We start from the raw sequence: 16,002 nt of genomic DNA, 5'->3' as shown, positions 1-16,002 counted from the left end.
CCAGCACCTGTCCAAGGTTCTACACCCAGGATGCTATTCTACACCAGCCACAGTGTACTCTATGCAAACCCTCTAATCCACATGGCAGAATCTACCCAAAGAGAATGATCTGAGATATATACAGAGATATGTTCAGCATTATGCAAATACAAAGGTTTCTTATAAAAGCACTAGATTAGGCTGGGCGCGGTGGCTCATGCCTGATATACAAGGCCATATTAATGATGAAATTAATAATTTTTGAAGCTATTATGAATAACACAGGCCAGGGTTATCCATAATGCCAAAAACCTGGAAAGAACATTAGTCTAACAATAGTAAATGGTTCAACAAATTAACATATAGTCCTGCTACAGAATATTAAACAACCATAACAGATGATACTTCTAAACATTTTCATGACATCAGAAAAATGATGTAACTGGGCTGTCTATTGTTCCCCAGTGGTCTGAACCTCCATAGCAGAATACATGAGCTTTAAAGGTAGAGACAGACATGTGTTCTAGTTATGAGTGTCCTTACCTCTCGGTACTCACATATCTCAGTGCCACCTGCCCTTAAGAACTCCCAGAAGGCTGGGCATGGTGGCTGATGCCTATAATCCCAGCACTTTGAGAGGTCAAGATGGGAGGATCGTGTGAGACGAGGAGTCCAAGAACTCCTAGAGGCATTCACTGAATGAAGAGCTACAGGAAGCCTGGACTCCTGCAGTTTCACCCAGCACAAGATCCAGGTGGGAGTAACAGGAAAATGTTGAACAAGAGTGAGAAGTAGAATGAACTACACAATGCCATTTTGAAAAGCCAGATGGTCAGTGTTGAGCCAAGTCCTGACGCGCATGAGAAGGCATGCCGGCAGCAACTTCAGTATATTCCTTTCAAAATAACCCGAATAACCTATGGAATCGGAGTTAATACCCACATGGAGGAAAGTGGCACTATAAAGTCAAGATTAGGAGACTAAACTGTCTCTGCCTCAATCTTCAGACTTCTGCCTTCAAGCAGCTGGAGAAGCAGTGGGAGGGCAGCATTCCTGTAAACAAGCTAATCTTTATAGAGTTAAGTAGGCAGTGACATTTGTTATTTAAAACGTCAAACTTGGAAAAAACCAATTCACACTATGAGAGCCTGCCCTTCTCTTACTGTCTTGCACTGGACTGGTGTGTTCTCTCTGACAAGTTCTCGGCTTTCTAACCTTCCCTCAGGTGGGACAGCAGGATAATAGCAGCCTGGGCTGAGAACAGGCCTCTCATCCTGCTTCCAACCTGGACTCATTACAAAGAAAAATGAAACAATTCTCATAGTCTTCGGGGAGTAAATCTTATATCTCCCTAAAGACTGTCCCTACCTTGCAGCCAAAGGTAGGGGAAAGCAAAAAGACATGCAGACTCAGGAGATATGGCAAACAGGGCTGCAGAGAGTGAGATGGGAGAAACGGTTCTTGCCCAGGGCAGTCTTGTTCTTTGTAATAATGAAAGGGGCAAATCAATGACTGCCAGACAACTAGGTGACTGACACTGGCAGTAATCACTTCCTTAAAAAAAAAAAAAAAAAGCTTAAAAAGAAACAGAATCATACTTTCTTCTCTATTACCTATACTCCCTTTCCCTCCTTCCCTTCTCTACTAGGTATGAATTTGACCAATTAGAGAATCTGGTATCACTGATGTAGATTCCTGACATTCTAGAAGCAAACCCAGAAAGGGTCCCCATTGGTAGCAGGGCTGGCAAAAATAAGAGACTGGTTTTTAAATTTAGTATTTAGGGATTAATTTGACCAGGAGCACACCAGATCCCTAGGCAGAAAAATAAAATTCTAATAAAAGACACTGGTGGTCTGAATAAATGGAAAGATATTCAAAGCCCTCAGAAGACATGACTTAATATTACAAAGGTTTCAACTTTCTCCAAATAATCTAATGATTCAATGCAATCCCCAAGAAAAATTTTATTCTGAGGGAAACTTCTTTTTTTTTTTTTTTTTTTTTTTTGAGACACAGTCTTGCTCTGTCACCCAGGCTAGAGTTCAGTGGTGTGATCTCAGCTCACTGCAACCTCCGCCTCCTGGGTTCAAGCGATTCTTCTGCCTCAGCCTCCAGAGCAGCTGGGATTACAGGCGCCTGCCACCATGCCTGGCTAATTTTTATATTTTTAGTAGAGATGAGGTTTCACCATGTTGGCCAGGTTGGTCTCCAACTCCTGATCTCGTGATCCACCCGCCTTGGCCTCCCAAAGTGCTGGGATTACAGGTGTGACCCATCGCACCGGACCGGAAACTTTCTTAAACTTATTCCAGAATTTATACAGAAGGATAAAGACTCATAAATACCGAAGTCAAACCTTAAAAGGGAAAATAAATAGAGGAGACTTAACTAACTAGATATTAAGAGTTGCCTCAATGTTATTGCTTTAAAAACAGAGGGAGAGGTATTGGGACAAAAACAGCTAAACAAAAAAATTGAATAAAGGACTCAGAGATAAAACTGAAATATGCAAACCTACTATGCAAGAACACCGGCACCACAAATCAATCAAGAAAAGAATAGACGGCTGTTGTAGAAAAACTAACTCTACCCATGATAAAAATAAGAATGGATCCTCATGAAACATCTCATACAGTGGTAGAAATAAGCTGGATTAGAAACTTAAATGTGAAAGACACACTCATAAAGCCAATAAAAGAAAATGTAGGTTCACATCTTTGTGACATGGGTTAGAAAGGCCTTCTCCAAAATACAACTTGAAAATCATAAACCAGAAGGCAAAAAAGAGATGATTTGAATATTAAAAAAAAGCCTTTAAAGGCTTTGTAGTCAAAGAAGGATACCACATACTAATAGACAGATGACAAGATGAGAACATATATTTAAATTGTCTAAATCTAACAAGGGATTAGTAACTAGAATCAGAAGGAACTTTTTACATATCAAAAAGAAAAAATGGTAACTGAAATAGAAAAATGGGCAAAGGACATGAATAGGTAATTAGCAGAAGAGGAAACCCAGTAAACTAACAGGCATATATATGAATAGATGTTCAAATTCATTAATTACCAGAGAAGTGCAAATTAAAACAGCAATGACCTATTATTTTACACCTATCAGACTGGCAAAAAATTAGAAAGCTGAATACTCGTGAAAGTTGGCAGGAGTGGAGAAATTTGCACGTAGGGTTGGTGGGACTGTGGATTGACCACTCTGGAGAACAATATGAGAGAGCACTTAAACTATGCATAGCCTTTGGCCAGCAATGCTTTGGGTAGGTGTGTCCCAGAGGAATTGTTACAAGGAAGATATGTACAAAGATGTCCACTGTGGTGGTGTTAGTGGTGATGAGGAGTTGGAGATATAAGGAGATGGAGTACATCTCTACAAAAACAGATACAAAGTGCTGTATACCACAAATTATGCAGCAATCGGAAGCCACAGTGTAAAAGGACACAATGGAATATGAATGGTTCCTAACACAATGATGAGAGCACAAAGTAAGAAATAAAACAAGACTCAGAACAATTTATTAACTTAAGAACACAGAAGATAAAAGATACACATTTTAGAAAAAAGAACTAGGGAATAGATGAATAAAATGAAACAAAATGAATGAATGAACCAAGAAACTTGTGCTGATAATGTGCCATGAACAAGGGAGGGTGATGATTCAACTACCTAAACCTGAGATCCAAACAGAGCATAGCCAAGAGGAGAGGAAAAGGCTCTGAAAAGAAATGTACATGTATTTATCAGCTGCCATCCTCTCCCTGGCAACTGGGTCATTTGGAAAATACCAGCAGCTGACAGACATTACTTATGGCCCTGTCTTATACGCCGCAGGCACCATATGCCCTGAGAGAAACTTCAAGATGAAAGCAACAAATTCAGAAGTTCCCTTTTGCTATCTGTTCCTTCAAAACATTCTGGCTCTGTGATAAAATGTTTGCATTGAAATTCCCATCAAAACATTTCCTAGAAAGGAAAATGCTGGACATTTGGAATTTGGATGCTAGACATTTGGAATCTGGTTAAGAAGAGCAGTCCTCACTCAAATTCATATCAGATTGGCTTCAAGATTGTGTCATAAATAGAAGGAGTGTTGCAGAACAATCAAGACCCAGAGCATTAGCGCCACCTGTGGCAGATGAGCCCTATGGGTTTGGATTAAATTGCAAACTACTGCAATCAAGAGATACAGTACAACCACCACCCCAGCAGGGAGGGGAAGCTAAGATCATGTACCATGTGGGAAAGAATTCAAAAGAGGGTGAAGAAACACTAACACTAAACACTGGTTTGCCAGCTTGGAAATCACTGAATACCCTAAAAAAACAATTCCTATTTAAATGACTCCTGAAAAAGTGGCCAATATTTTTAACCCATCTTTTTATCTCCTGTGTGCTAGAGTAAAGGGTAATGACTGAAGAATCATTAGACACCCAAGGCAAGCAACTCTCTTTGCTCTGTGAATAATGGGATGCAAAAAGCAAAATGTCACAACTGCTTGTGTTTTCCAAAATAAAACTGTTTGTATTATTCTTTTCTTGAGGGAGGTCGAATAATGCATGTTCTTATGTATGTTGTTCTAGAGCCTAATTTTTTTTTTAATTTAAATTATCAACATACTATCGACACAATTTCTGCAAATATATCCAGCCCTCTCTGGTTCTTTCTAAAGGCTGTGTATTACTCCATAATTTATGTATCCAACTCCCTATTTAGTATTTAGATTGTTACCCATTCTTTGCTATTATCACCAATGCCCCAACAAACTTGTCTGTTGTAAAAACCATCTTTGCACGCCAATGATTTCTTTAGGACAAGCCGTTGGGAGGTTAAAGGGTGGTGACTTTTTCAAGGCTTTCAAAGCATATCCTCAAAATGCCTTACAGAAATGTCAGAACCAGTTGTCTTTCAACTCTATCAGGATTTATCTCAAGTACAAAGATGTAGGTTCATAAGGTCACAAGTTTTAAGTGAACTTCTGACCAGTGTGGGGGAGGTCTCCATTCACATGCCTGTCCTCCCCCACCACTTGGGTCCTTTATTATGGAGGCACTGTGTCCCGGGTGGGGCCAGGTGTGAGTATCTGTCAGTGTAGCCTGCTTGCCATCCATCCCCTCTGGTCCTGATGGCTTCCCTGATTTCCCTCTGGGAAACTACTCTGCCACCATTTTTTTTGGAGCGGTCTTGAAACTCTCAATCAAAGTGTACAGTTTTCCCCTGGGCGGACCCAAGTTAGACCAACTTGATGCCTGGGAATCTCAATCTTCAGAAAGGTGAGGCAAGGACTACAAACGGTTCAGAACTTTATCATTTTGCAAGTGTTATCCAGAAGATCCTTTCTTACCGGGTTCCTGGGTCTCCAGAACTCTTCTATTCTCAAGCCAGGCTTTTCAGCTCCTCCGGCCTTACTATGAGTTACCATACAGCCCTACATATTCCCACAGTATTCTAACTGTTGTTTTTGCTGTTTTTGCCTCAGTTAGCCAGAGTTGACTTCAAGTACTCTAAAAAAAAATCCTACCTAATGGGGGTAGGGTAGGGTGGAATTACTTCCTGGTTTTCTTGAATATTTACTTAAAATTTTTCCCTTGTTCAATTTTTTGGGGGATGAGGAGGGAACATTTTTTCCTCTCATAAAGACCTCTCAATCTACCAACAGGAGGCATTCCAAATTACTTAATATTTTACATAAAACTCCTGGGCAAAAATTGTATTTTGAAGAGAAAGAAAGGGGGAAAAATCTCTGTCCTCTAATGGCTTTCACAAAAAAAAAAATCATCCTTTTGTCCACATGGAGAGGCACTGTTCTCCTGATTTTCCTAACACAACTGGAATTCACAGTAGGGCTACCTTTACATTTTTTCTCAAGTGGATTTTACAAAGCAAATCTGAGGCAAGGCACAAGATTTCCTTTGTACTCCTGCAGCAACCTGGAAGGATTTTGTTTTTTCTCCTATGCACCAAGGAGATAATCAGCCCAAACACTCTACCAGTAGCAGGTTCATTTTAATCCCATCGCCTTTACAAGGTTACAGGTACCCTTGGAAATCATGATTAACCAGAGTGCTTAGAGGCAGCAGCAGGGCAAATGGACTATAGCCTACAGAGGCTGCCCAGGGACACTTCCATCACAGAGGAATATTACCATAGAATTCATCTCCATTCTTTCCTCCCTCAAGAGTTCACAAAGAAAACAACAAAGAAAACAGAGTTACTAAGAAATCACCTAACATAGTTACTGCCTCTCCAGTCCTTGGAGCAAGAGACAGTGCAGGAGGCAAGAGCAGCTCTGGCTTTCCCACAGGATAAGGCTCTTGGGGAGTTGAGTATTATTACTGTATTAAGTAACTTTTAAGTGGTGATGAGCTATAGTCTTAAGAAGACCTACAATTAAAGGAGATAATGTACACGAGAATGCTTTGTAAAGTGTGATGTGTTATTTAAATGCAAGGTGTCACTACAGCCTTGCCAGCCAGGCTCACTTACAGGAGTCACTGATGGCAAGTCGGGGTGGAGGCATGTCCCACTGCACTTGGGAATTGGGGCCAACCCAACATGCCCACAGCACCGCCTGGTGGTTCACACCTGCAGTAGCAACTTCTCAAACCCCACTCCCAACCCTGGCAGCAGAAGGTTACCCAAGCATCGTACTTACTCCCTTCACTCTGGCTGTCTTTGTTCGAGTTGTAGACCTGAAAAATAAAAATAAAAATTCACTTGTGTGTATTTCATACCACCTTATAGGTTCACTGCAGAAAACCATTATATTCTTCATTTTCCCTAGTTTGCACCATAAAGTGGAAGGTAATTTCTGGCTCCCAAATATGAACCCAATCAATAATTATCTACTTCTCAGTATTCACTTTAGCTGTTCATAAGTGTGTGTGCATCAGAATCATCTGTGCAACTTTATTGTGTAAAAAAAATCATATTCCCTCTTTTTAAGAAAGCAAGTAAATGTATACATGTATATAAATAGGAGAAAAAAATTTAAAATTAGTTACAAATCATTAAGCATGAACTGCGCACCAGGCAATGTGCTAAACATCTCATGTTACTAATCTGAAATAACCAACATGACAATTCTGTTGAACAGGAGCTGTTATTATCACTGCTTCACAGATGGAGAATGTGAGGCCTAGAGAGGTTAACTAATGTCTCACAGCTAGTTAGTGGCAAAGTCAGGACCTTTACATCAAAAACTGTTGACTGTTAATACTAGGGAGTGGGAACTGTTACTTTTTACTCTACATACTTCTAGAAATTTGAATGTCATCAGGAAAATATATATTTAACTACTGAACCCCCTTAAACAATCTATGTAAATCATAAAAAGGGAAAGTACCCCAATAAAAAAAAAGAAAATGCCCCAATATAAAAGAGACAATGGCATATTGCAAGGGTCAGCAAGTTTTTCCTGTAAAGGGTCAGATGTCAACATTTTAGACTTTGTGGGCCAAGAGGCAAAATCAATGATATTATGTAGGCATTTCAATAACAAGACAGAAAGTAAATTTTCAAAAAATTTTTGACAAAATTTAAAACCTAATAATAATACTTGAGTAGAATTTTTGAAATACAAGCCTACTAATCAGAAGAATGGATTTTTTAAGAGAGAGGTTGAGCTTAACTGGTGCTCAAAGTTAGTATTCCTTATAAAGCTGATTGCAGATGTTTGTAAATGCGATGCTTGGCTCACGAGCTCTAAAAAAGAAGGTGGTGGGCCAGATTCGGTCTGTAGATCACAGTTTGCCCATCCCTGATATGCTGTCATGATTCAGTAAGATGAAACCTCCACTTTAGAAAAGAAAAAATCATAGAACCCAAACCCGTCTTTTGTTATTAAGGTTCTGTAGGTATAGAAAGGCATAGGGTGAACCTAATCATAATTTGTATGTGTGTGTACATACATATATCCCTCTAGTGATTCTAATGGCTACTCTCAGTTGAGAACCACTTATTTAACTCCTAAAGGAATCGAGGCAACCATCTCTGAAAAGAACTATTAAATCCAGAAAGGTATTTTTCACTTAAGAAATATGACCGAGAATGGCTGGGTCAAGAGGTCCCACTTAGCCCTTTAGCTGTGTTGTGTCATTGGGTCTCTTAGCCTCTCTGGGCATCTATTTCCTCATCTATAAACTGAAGGAAGGAAGGAGTCGCTCAAGAAGATCTTTGAATTATCAAGTTCTAAATACAACAAATCACTCTATTTTATTATTAATTTTCTAAAGAAAACTAAAGCTACAAGGCCACTTATTAAATGTCAGAAAAATGAGAATAAAGGGAACAGTTTTCTATACTTAAAGAGGATTGTCTAATGAATGAAAGGCATCAATGCATACACCTAAAAGTTCTAGAGATGAGGAGTCAAAAGATTTTGATCTTGGTCTGGGCTTCCCCACTGATAACTTCATCTTGCTGAACTTTAATTTCTTCATCTACAAAATGTGGGCAATGATAGGTTTTTCTGACTGACTCTGCCAGAGTGGCTGTGAACATCAAATGAGACTGTGCAAAAGAAATATACTAAAACAGCACAACACAGTGCAGGTGCTTTGGACTCTACTACTGAGAAAAGAAATGCTGAACATTCATGGAATTTGAGGGGAAGGCAAAAGTCACCACCAAGTCTAGACGAAGGCTGACATAGAGGCTGTGTAATTTCTACATAAAAGAGGAGCCACAGTGGCCCATTCTCCCTCAGCAGCATCTCTATCATCTATATAGATGAACTTGAACTAGATCATGGTTTCCAAATTGAGCCCCACAGCACCTACACAAACAAGGACTGCCAAGGGGGCTGGAGAGAAGCTAAGACCCCAGGTGACCAAATGTCCCCTCCCTTGGCTTTTATGTGTTTTTCCCATGTGGCTACTGAACAAGGAGATAGTGGCTTTGAAAAGTTTGAAGACCTCCGAAATAGTAACTTCCCATGTTGCTTGCAATTCATTTACTTATTCATGCATTTAACAAATACATATTTTGTGCCTATAATGGTCGGGCAACGTTCCAGGTGCTGGGGATACAGACGAACTAGACATCCATAATCTCTGCTCTCATAAAACTTTCCAATTAGTGAAGAAAACAGAAATAAGCAGATGCATAAATATGATTACTTCAAATATTGATAAGTACATTAGAGAAAGTTAAAAAAGTGGGGGGTAGTGTGGACTTCAAGTGAGGAAATGCTTCTCAGAAGAGGTGACCTTTGCATGAGGCCTGAATGATGAGGGGAGCCTCCTTGGGAAGACAGGAGAGCCAGTGCCAACAGAAAGTACATGTCCTTAGAAGGTGAAAAGGCATTGCCTTTGAAGGAAGAAGGCCAGTGTGGTTGGCAATCAGTGCAATGCAGAGAGGGGTGGAAGATGATGATAGGGCAGAGGGGCAGTGATCCCATCCTGTAGAGCCTGTGACCTGTGAGTGAAATGGGTCACTGTGTGACAGCTAGGACCAGCGATCCATGGTGACTAGCATTCACTAACCTTGGAAAGTTGGACAAGAAAAGTACAGGAGAGAAGACCACACTTTGGCAAGTATTTTTCTCAACCATCCTTGATCACTGAATTTCTCCCAGTAAATTCAAACATTGTATCCAAGAGAAACTTGCTTCTATTTATAGGTGGCAAAATCCAGAAAAAATAATAAAGTGCAAGACTTCCAGGCCTCCTTAATTAGGAGATGAATTTGTGCCAAATTACTTTCTTTCAAGGTTTCCTGGGTCTCGGGAGACCCCTTCCTGGAACACCCAAGCATTCCCTGAATTCTCTGAATTGGAGAAGCGTGATCAATGAGCCAAAGGCACCAGAAACATGTACCCGCCTGCTCCTCTGAGGCCAGGCCATTAATCTCTGTCTGGTTTGGGTTAATGAGACAAAGAGAATGAGTTGAAATGAAGCTAACAAATCCTGCTTACCACGACTTTGTAACTACAAGACCCAACAAAAAAGGCCCAGGGTTGGGGAGCAACCAGTTGGTGGCTCAGTCGCAGCACTAAGCAGAGATGGTTTTGTGGACCTAACACTTACCAAGTGCCACACATGACAACATCTAATCCTTGTAACCACCATATCGATGAGGTCTAGTATCATTCACATTTTAGAGCTTGGAACCTGAGACTCAGGGTGGTTACACAGTTTGTCTAAGGACACAGAACTGGTCAGTGGTGGACTATTCCATCTTGCCTCTAAAAGAATATTCCAATCCCCTTTTAACTTTCTAGGCAGTGCAAATATATACCACTACCAAGTCACTCCAGTGGTTGGTATTATGGTTCATAAATACTTTCTATATTGACAGAAGCAAAGAGCAACCAATTCACCCTTTAGAAATGGTTGATCTGCTCTGGGCTATCCTTCTTCTACAGATCTTACAGATGACCACTAGCATCAGACTGAGGTTCAGAGGCAAGAGCAATGTCCTGAAAGTTCACTTTGGCCACAGCTTTGTCTTATGATTAGCAATCTCAAATTTGTATGCTTTCAGGTAAGCCTCTCAAGAGCATCTACCTTAACAGAATAGAACCCAACTCTCCAGGAGCAACTCAAGTGGACAAGAGGTACTAAATAATGCCTGATTTATGGCTCCTAAGAAGACTGAAACAGTTAATGCACCTTCAGTAACCCAACTTAAGCTAAACTCTATCTGTCCTGCTTCGCTAGAGTACTCTAAAACCTTGAAATGTTAGCCCCTTTGGGTTTATATACTTTGATGTAGGTATAGTCTAGTTTCTACTGACCATTGTACATGAAGATTTGTTGACTATCCATGCCAATGAGTATCTGTTTCCAAGTCTATGATTCTAGAGAAGAGAAATACATGTGTTTATCTTATCATAGTCCATTTAAAAGTCACTAAAGAATAATTATAACAGATAGAATTTAATAATGATGATGATGACAAAAGCCTTACTATGTGCCAGACACCATGCCAAGCATTCTATGTGCATTATCTTATTCAGTTCTCATACCAGCCTAATTATTCCTATCATAGAGATGACAAAACTGAGGCATTAGAGAAGTTAGGTCACATGCCCAAGGTCAGACATCTGAAAATGGGCTGAATCCAGACAGGAACTCCCACAGTCTGTCTCCAGAGCTCAAGCACTTAACCACTAACCACATGATAAATAAGCCATTGTGATGATGATGATGATGATGATGATGGTGGTGGTGGTGGTGATGGTGGTGGTGAGACGGTGTGGGCAGCTGGGCAGGTGAATCACCGGAAGAAAGAACTTGCCCTAAGTCAGACAGAAAATGAAACTGGGAACAGTTTCCTGATTCTAGCCTGGAGCATTCACCACCCATGCAACCAGCTGGCATCTAGTGTAGAAGTAACACTTCATTTTCTTTCTGAACCACAGGGTTCGATCCTGACAATAAATACCAGGGGAGGAGAGTAGCTCTTTGATACAAATCACAGGGCACTGCAATTCTGAGTCCTTACCCAGAAGCTACAATGAAAGTACAATTTAATAAATCAAAGAAGGGTGAGGAAAGCCTTCATATGCTTCCTCTGCACCACGATGTGATTTTGCAATAAATTCTGTTCACTGCTGAGCCAATTCAGTTTACATGTCCCTACAGAATTAACAGAAAATACACAGTCATTTGGATTCCCAGAATTCTTCTATGAGTGCCTTTATTACCATTATCCAAGCCGTACTGAGAAAGCAGAGAAGCTTTTTTCCCTAAACTTAGAAATTAAAGACATAAGTAAAGCAAAAATTTGACATAACAATCTAACTTTTCCCTTTCACACAAAGCCGCATTAGCACTTACCCATACCACACTCTGGATCAAAATCTGGACAAAATGAAGATACTAGAGAAATAGGTTCACAGGTAAATTTGTTTAAAACTGATGCTCCTATCTAAACTGCACCATCTTTACCTAAATGCACATTCAAACTCTATGACCCCCTGAGGTCTTTTCCAAGTAGCCTGGGATATCTAATATCCTCCCACCTGGTTGTTCCCCTGATGTACCAATGTGGAAACACACTGAAAAGGGCGATGTGTCAACATCTTAAAACAATGCACGGGCTGGTTCTACACCATCGAATATCATCTCATCCCCTCTGTGTGACAAAATGGGTCTACCATCACTAGAGTCAAAAGAGCTTGCTTTTTTGAATTGTTTCTGTCAGTGGTGACAGATTTGTAGTAATCTACTGCTTAGGTTCAAAGTCCAACTTTACTATTTATTGGCTAACATACACATCAGTTATCATCCCTAGACCTCAGTCTTGCCATCTGAAAATGGGGGATACTAATACTCCCCACCTCTTAGGATTGTGGTAATAGTTAAATGGAATGATAGATATACATACAATATTCAACACAGCACAGAATGTAAATTCTATGGCCTACTGAACATTCTACAAGGATTAAGTTTCATCATCATCACTGTCATTTTCCTCCTTCCTTTTCTTCCCACTTTGTATTTAAAAAACAATACAAAAACCCTCTCTAGTGATGGATAAATGGCTATTCCTATGTGATAAATGGCTAAGGATAAATACATTTGAGGGACCCTGTGGCATTGGTCTTGTTGGCAATGTAATATAACCAACTGAAACTAATTAAGAGATGAAAGGAAAGGAAAGGAGACAATCTAAAGTCAACTTTTAGATCAATGGTTCTTAGTCTTTTTCAAAACAGCAATCAAAAATAAAAATAGCCACCTGCCACCAACCACCTTTTTCACTATCAATTATGTGCCAAGCACCATACTAAGCATTTAAATGAATGATTTTATTTCATTCTCTAGCCAATGGGGTACTACACCTGCCTCTATTTCATAGCATCATATAGGTTAATTAACTTTCCAAAGGTTTCAAACTAGCAAATTACAGAGCCAGGATTCGATGTGGGCAGAGCCCAGTAGACTAGAGTCTGTACTCAACCACGATTTCATACAACTCCTCCATCCAGTCCTGCTTTCCAGAGGAAAAACAGCTTACCAATTAACAAAGAACTCCAAAGAGGCTAAGCGGTAATTAAAATAGCAACAATGCAACCATTATGTAGTAACAAAATTTCCACCCAATTTAAGCATAACAGTAATTCTACAAACTTCCAATTAATACAAGTATGGCAGTAATTGAAAACCACAACCAGCTTGAGACATTTTCGGATTCCCAAAAAACATCCTTCCTAAATCCTATGAGCATATACAGAGAGAACTGGCCAGGGTTGCCAAGGACTGTGTGGCAGATTTCTCAGTTGAGCACATTAGAATGCTCAGCAAACACTAATACAGGCTAAATTTAGGAGCCTTTTTTTGTTTGTTTTTTTTGGAGACGGAGTCTCACTCTGTCACCCAGGCTGGAGTGCAATGGCACCATCTCAGCTCACTGCAACTTCCACCTCCCAGGTTCAAGCAATTCTCCTGCCTCAGCCTCCCGAGTGGCTGGGACCACAGGCGCACACTGCCACACATGGCTAATTTCTTGTATTTTAGTAAAAACGGGGTTCCACCATGTTGCCCAGGTTTGTCTCGAACTCCTGAGCTCAAGCAATCTGCCTGCCTTGGCCTCCCAAAGTGCTAGGATTACAAGCATGAGCCACCACATCCAGCCTTAGGAACTTTAATAACACATCTGAGAAGTTATCAGTAAGGCACTCTTAGTCTGTGGAATGCCACCCATGAAACCCAATAATGGACATGATTTTTCTAGACCAGGACTTCTCTTTTCAGCCATGGGCCACAGGCCACACTTGGAAAAGCTTTGGGGAAGGAATTGTTATTTGAAGCATGAATCACCAGGAGTAAATAAGAATGTATCTCAACTCAAGGGGTCAGAATTTGGGAGCCAGCTATGGGTTATTCCTCCTTCTCCCATCAAAAATGTCTCTCATCACCATGGTCTGAGTGATGAAATGTGCTCAGTGGAGCAGAAATAAGATGGTTGTGGCTACTTTTCTGTTTCTCAGCTAACAATATTACTCTCCCAGGCTTTCCCTTTCCATTGCTACCACTGTTGCACATGCTGTCTTAGGTAGGCTCCCTCAAATGTGAAACAAAAAAATACAGTTGATGGCACTTCACAATGACCGATTCCAGAACCAATGTCAAGACTTTGCTCTAGCCCTGTAGAATTACACATAAAGGGGGTTCAGTAACTAGTACATAGCCAGCCACTCAGAAAGTACCAATTGAATGAATAGAGGGAATAAGAGAGAAACTGCAGTCAAAAACAAACAAACAAACAAACAAACAAAAACACTAATGGGGGAGTTGATGAATACAATGAATTGGCCAGACAGAAAAGGCAAGCTAAATGTGTGCTCAGGTGTCCAGGTGACTACTTCGTTCTCCCTATCACCTGGCAAATTCTCTATGAATCTTTATCTTGCAAGGGAATGGGAATAGATAATTCAGGCCTTCTTGGAGAAAATAGGATACAGATTTATCTTATTTGGCTTAACTCAAAGCTATCAAAATCCCTCACATAGCCATTTATTTTCTATGTTCCGCCCCTATGTGTTAGCACTACATCCACTAGGTAACAATGAATGTTGCTAATAGTTTTGGAGCCTATGGTGTCACTGGCGGGTTGTGAAATAAGGGCTAAGGAAGGAGTTCTGTACCTATTGGTGCTGAGTGTTTTCCCCTACACAATCAGAGGCATCTCAAGACTAGGCAGTCTCTTGGAAAATGCCCCAGTAAAAAGTGACCAAATGGCTGTGCTCCTACAGCCATCCAAAAGAGAGTCTTTCAATAGTCCCTGAAACTTTCCTGCTGGTGGATAAAAATTGCTTCTTGCTGTTCAAAACATGATTACAACAATCATGATGAATAGAAAAATAAACTCTTTTCCATTAATTCAAGCATTGCCTGCTGCTTTGTACCTTGTAGATACAAGCAACTTATCTCTTTGTATTATTCCTCAGTAACACTGGGGAGGAAAATGTGCTCTGGACACCTGTGATTTCTACTGTTCAACATCCATGCCACTCTTTTTCCACCCTCATTTGGCAAGCCCATATGGTTTGGGTGGGGTTGCTCTCACCTCCATCTTCAGGTTTGCTGCGCGTGATCCAGACTATGCATCCTACTGCACATGTGATTCGCTCAAGCCAAACTCAGCCAATGACACTCACTCACTTTTTATTACGACTACTGGAAATAAGCCCTTGTGTTGCTAGGAAAACAGGATGCATACCTGAAACTTTTGAGGCCAACCTCTGCCACCACACGGGCAAAGCCTTGAATAGAAAAGGTCAAACAAGGAAATGCAGAGCCATGAATGAAGGGACATGGGATTCTCATGGTATCATTTCAGCCCTTTTATCTTAACATATCAGAAGCTCATCCCTGCTCCTTTCGTAGTGAACCAATAACATCCTTTTTATTTTTTAGTTGTGTTTCTGTTGCTTACAGACAAGGATTGTGGTAATTTTTTTTTTAAGGGCATGAAAGAAAAGCCTGCTTGTGCTTTATAGGGAATGCTAGACTGAAGGAGAAAAATGTGCAACAAAGTTGAACAAGAAACTGTGCTGTCATCCTTAAATTTCCCATTCCTTCTACCTCACATATCCAATCAGTTCCACCTGGTATCACTTCTATTACTATCATATATTTTGAACCTATTCCTCATCCACATTTCTTTTTCTATTGCTCAAGGTCAGATTATCTTTGCCTTCTCACCCAGACCTTGACATTCACTTTCTCCTGGTTCTTATTGGCTCCACTCTCTGGTTCTGCTCATTTGCTCCACAAGATGTGCTTCCCTAAAGCATAGTGTTGGTTGGAGAAGAGAAGCCTTCAAAACATCACAATACCAGTCTTCAAATTCTCAAAGGGCAGTGATGTGAAGAAGGGGAAATCTTACTGTGCCGAATAGAGATGAAGGTCAGGATGGAGTCCCCAGGAAGGCAGATTTCAGGTGAATATAAATAACTGACAAGAGCTCTTCATGGTCCACTAAAGCAGGAGGCTGACCCAGCATCCTCTTACATACACAGACCTAAGCTCCCTTCTGTCTAGAAGGCAGCCCAGG

General features: G+C 40.5%; 1 protein-coding gene across 7 annotated transcripts in view; it reads right to left on the bottom strand.

Moving 5' to 3' along the window:
* Positions 1-16,002, bottom strand: part of ARHGAP26 (Rho GTPase activating protein 26) — a 643,473-nt gene that overhangs the window by 206,853 nt on the left and 420,618 nt on the right. For all 7 annotated transcript variants that reach the window (XM_064366439.1, XM_064366438.1, XM_064366434.1 and 4 more), the window contains one exon: positions 6,650-6,686. In XM_064366439.1, the coding sequence (XP_064222509.1) occupies positions 6,650-6,686 (37 nt within the window). The remainder of the gene's footprint in view (positions 1-6,649; positions 6,687-16,002) is intronic.

The sequence above is a fragment of the Aotus nancymaae genome, unplaced genomic scaffold (genome assembly GCF_030222135.1).
Source record: "Aotus nancymaae isolate 86718 unplaced genomic scaffold, 86718_ANA_hifiasm-v0.15.2.pri h1tg000064l_1, whole genome shotgun sequence".
NCBI classification, from domain to species: domain Eukaryota; kingdom Metazoa; phylum Chordata; class Mammalia; order Primates; family Aotidae; genus Aotus; species Aotus nancymaae.
The sequence above is the reverse complement of the archived record's forward strand: the minus strand, read 5'-3'. Positions and strand labels throughout refer to the sequence as shown.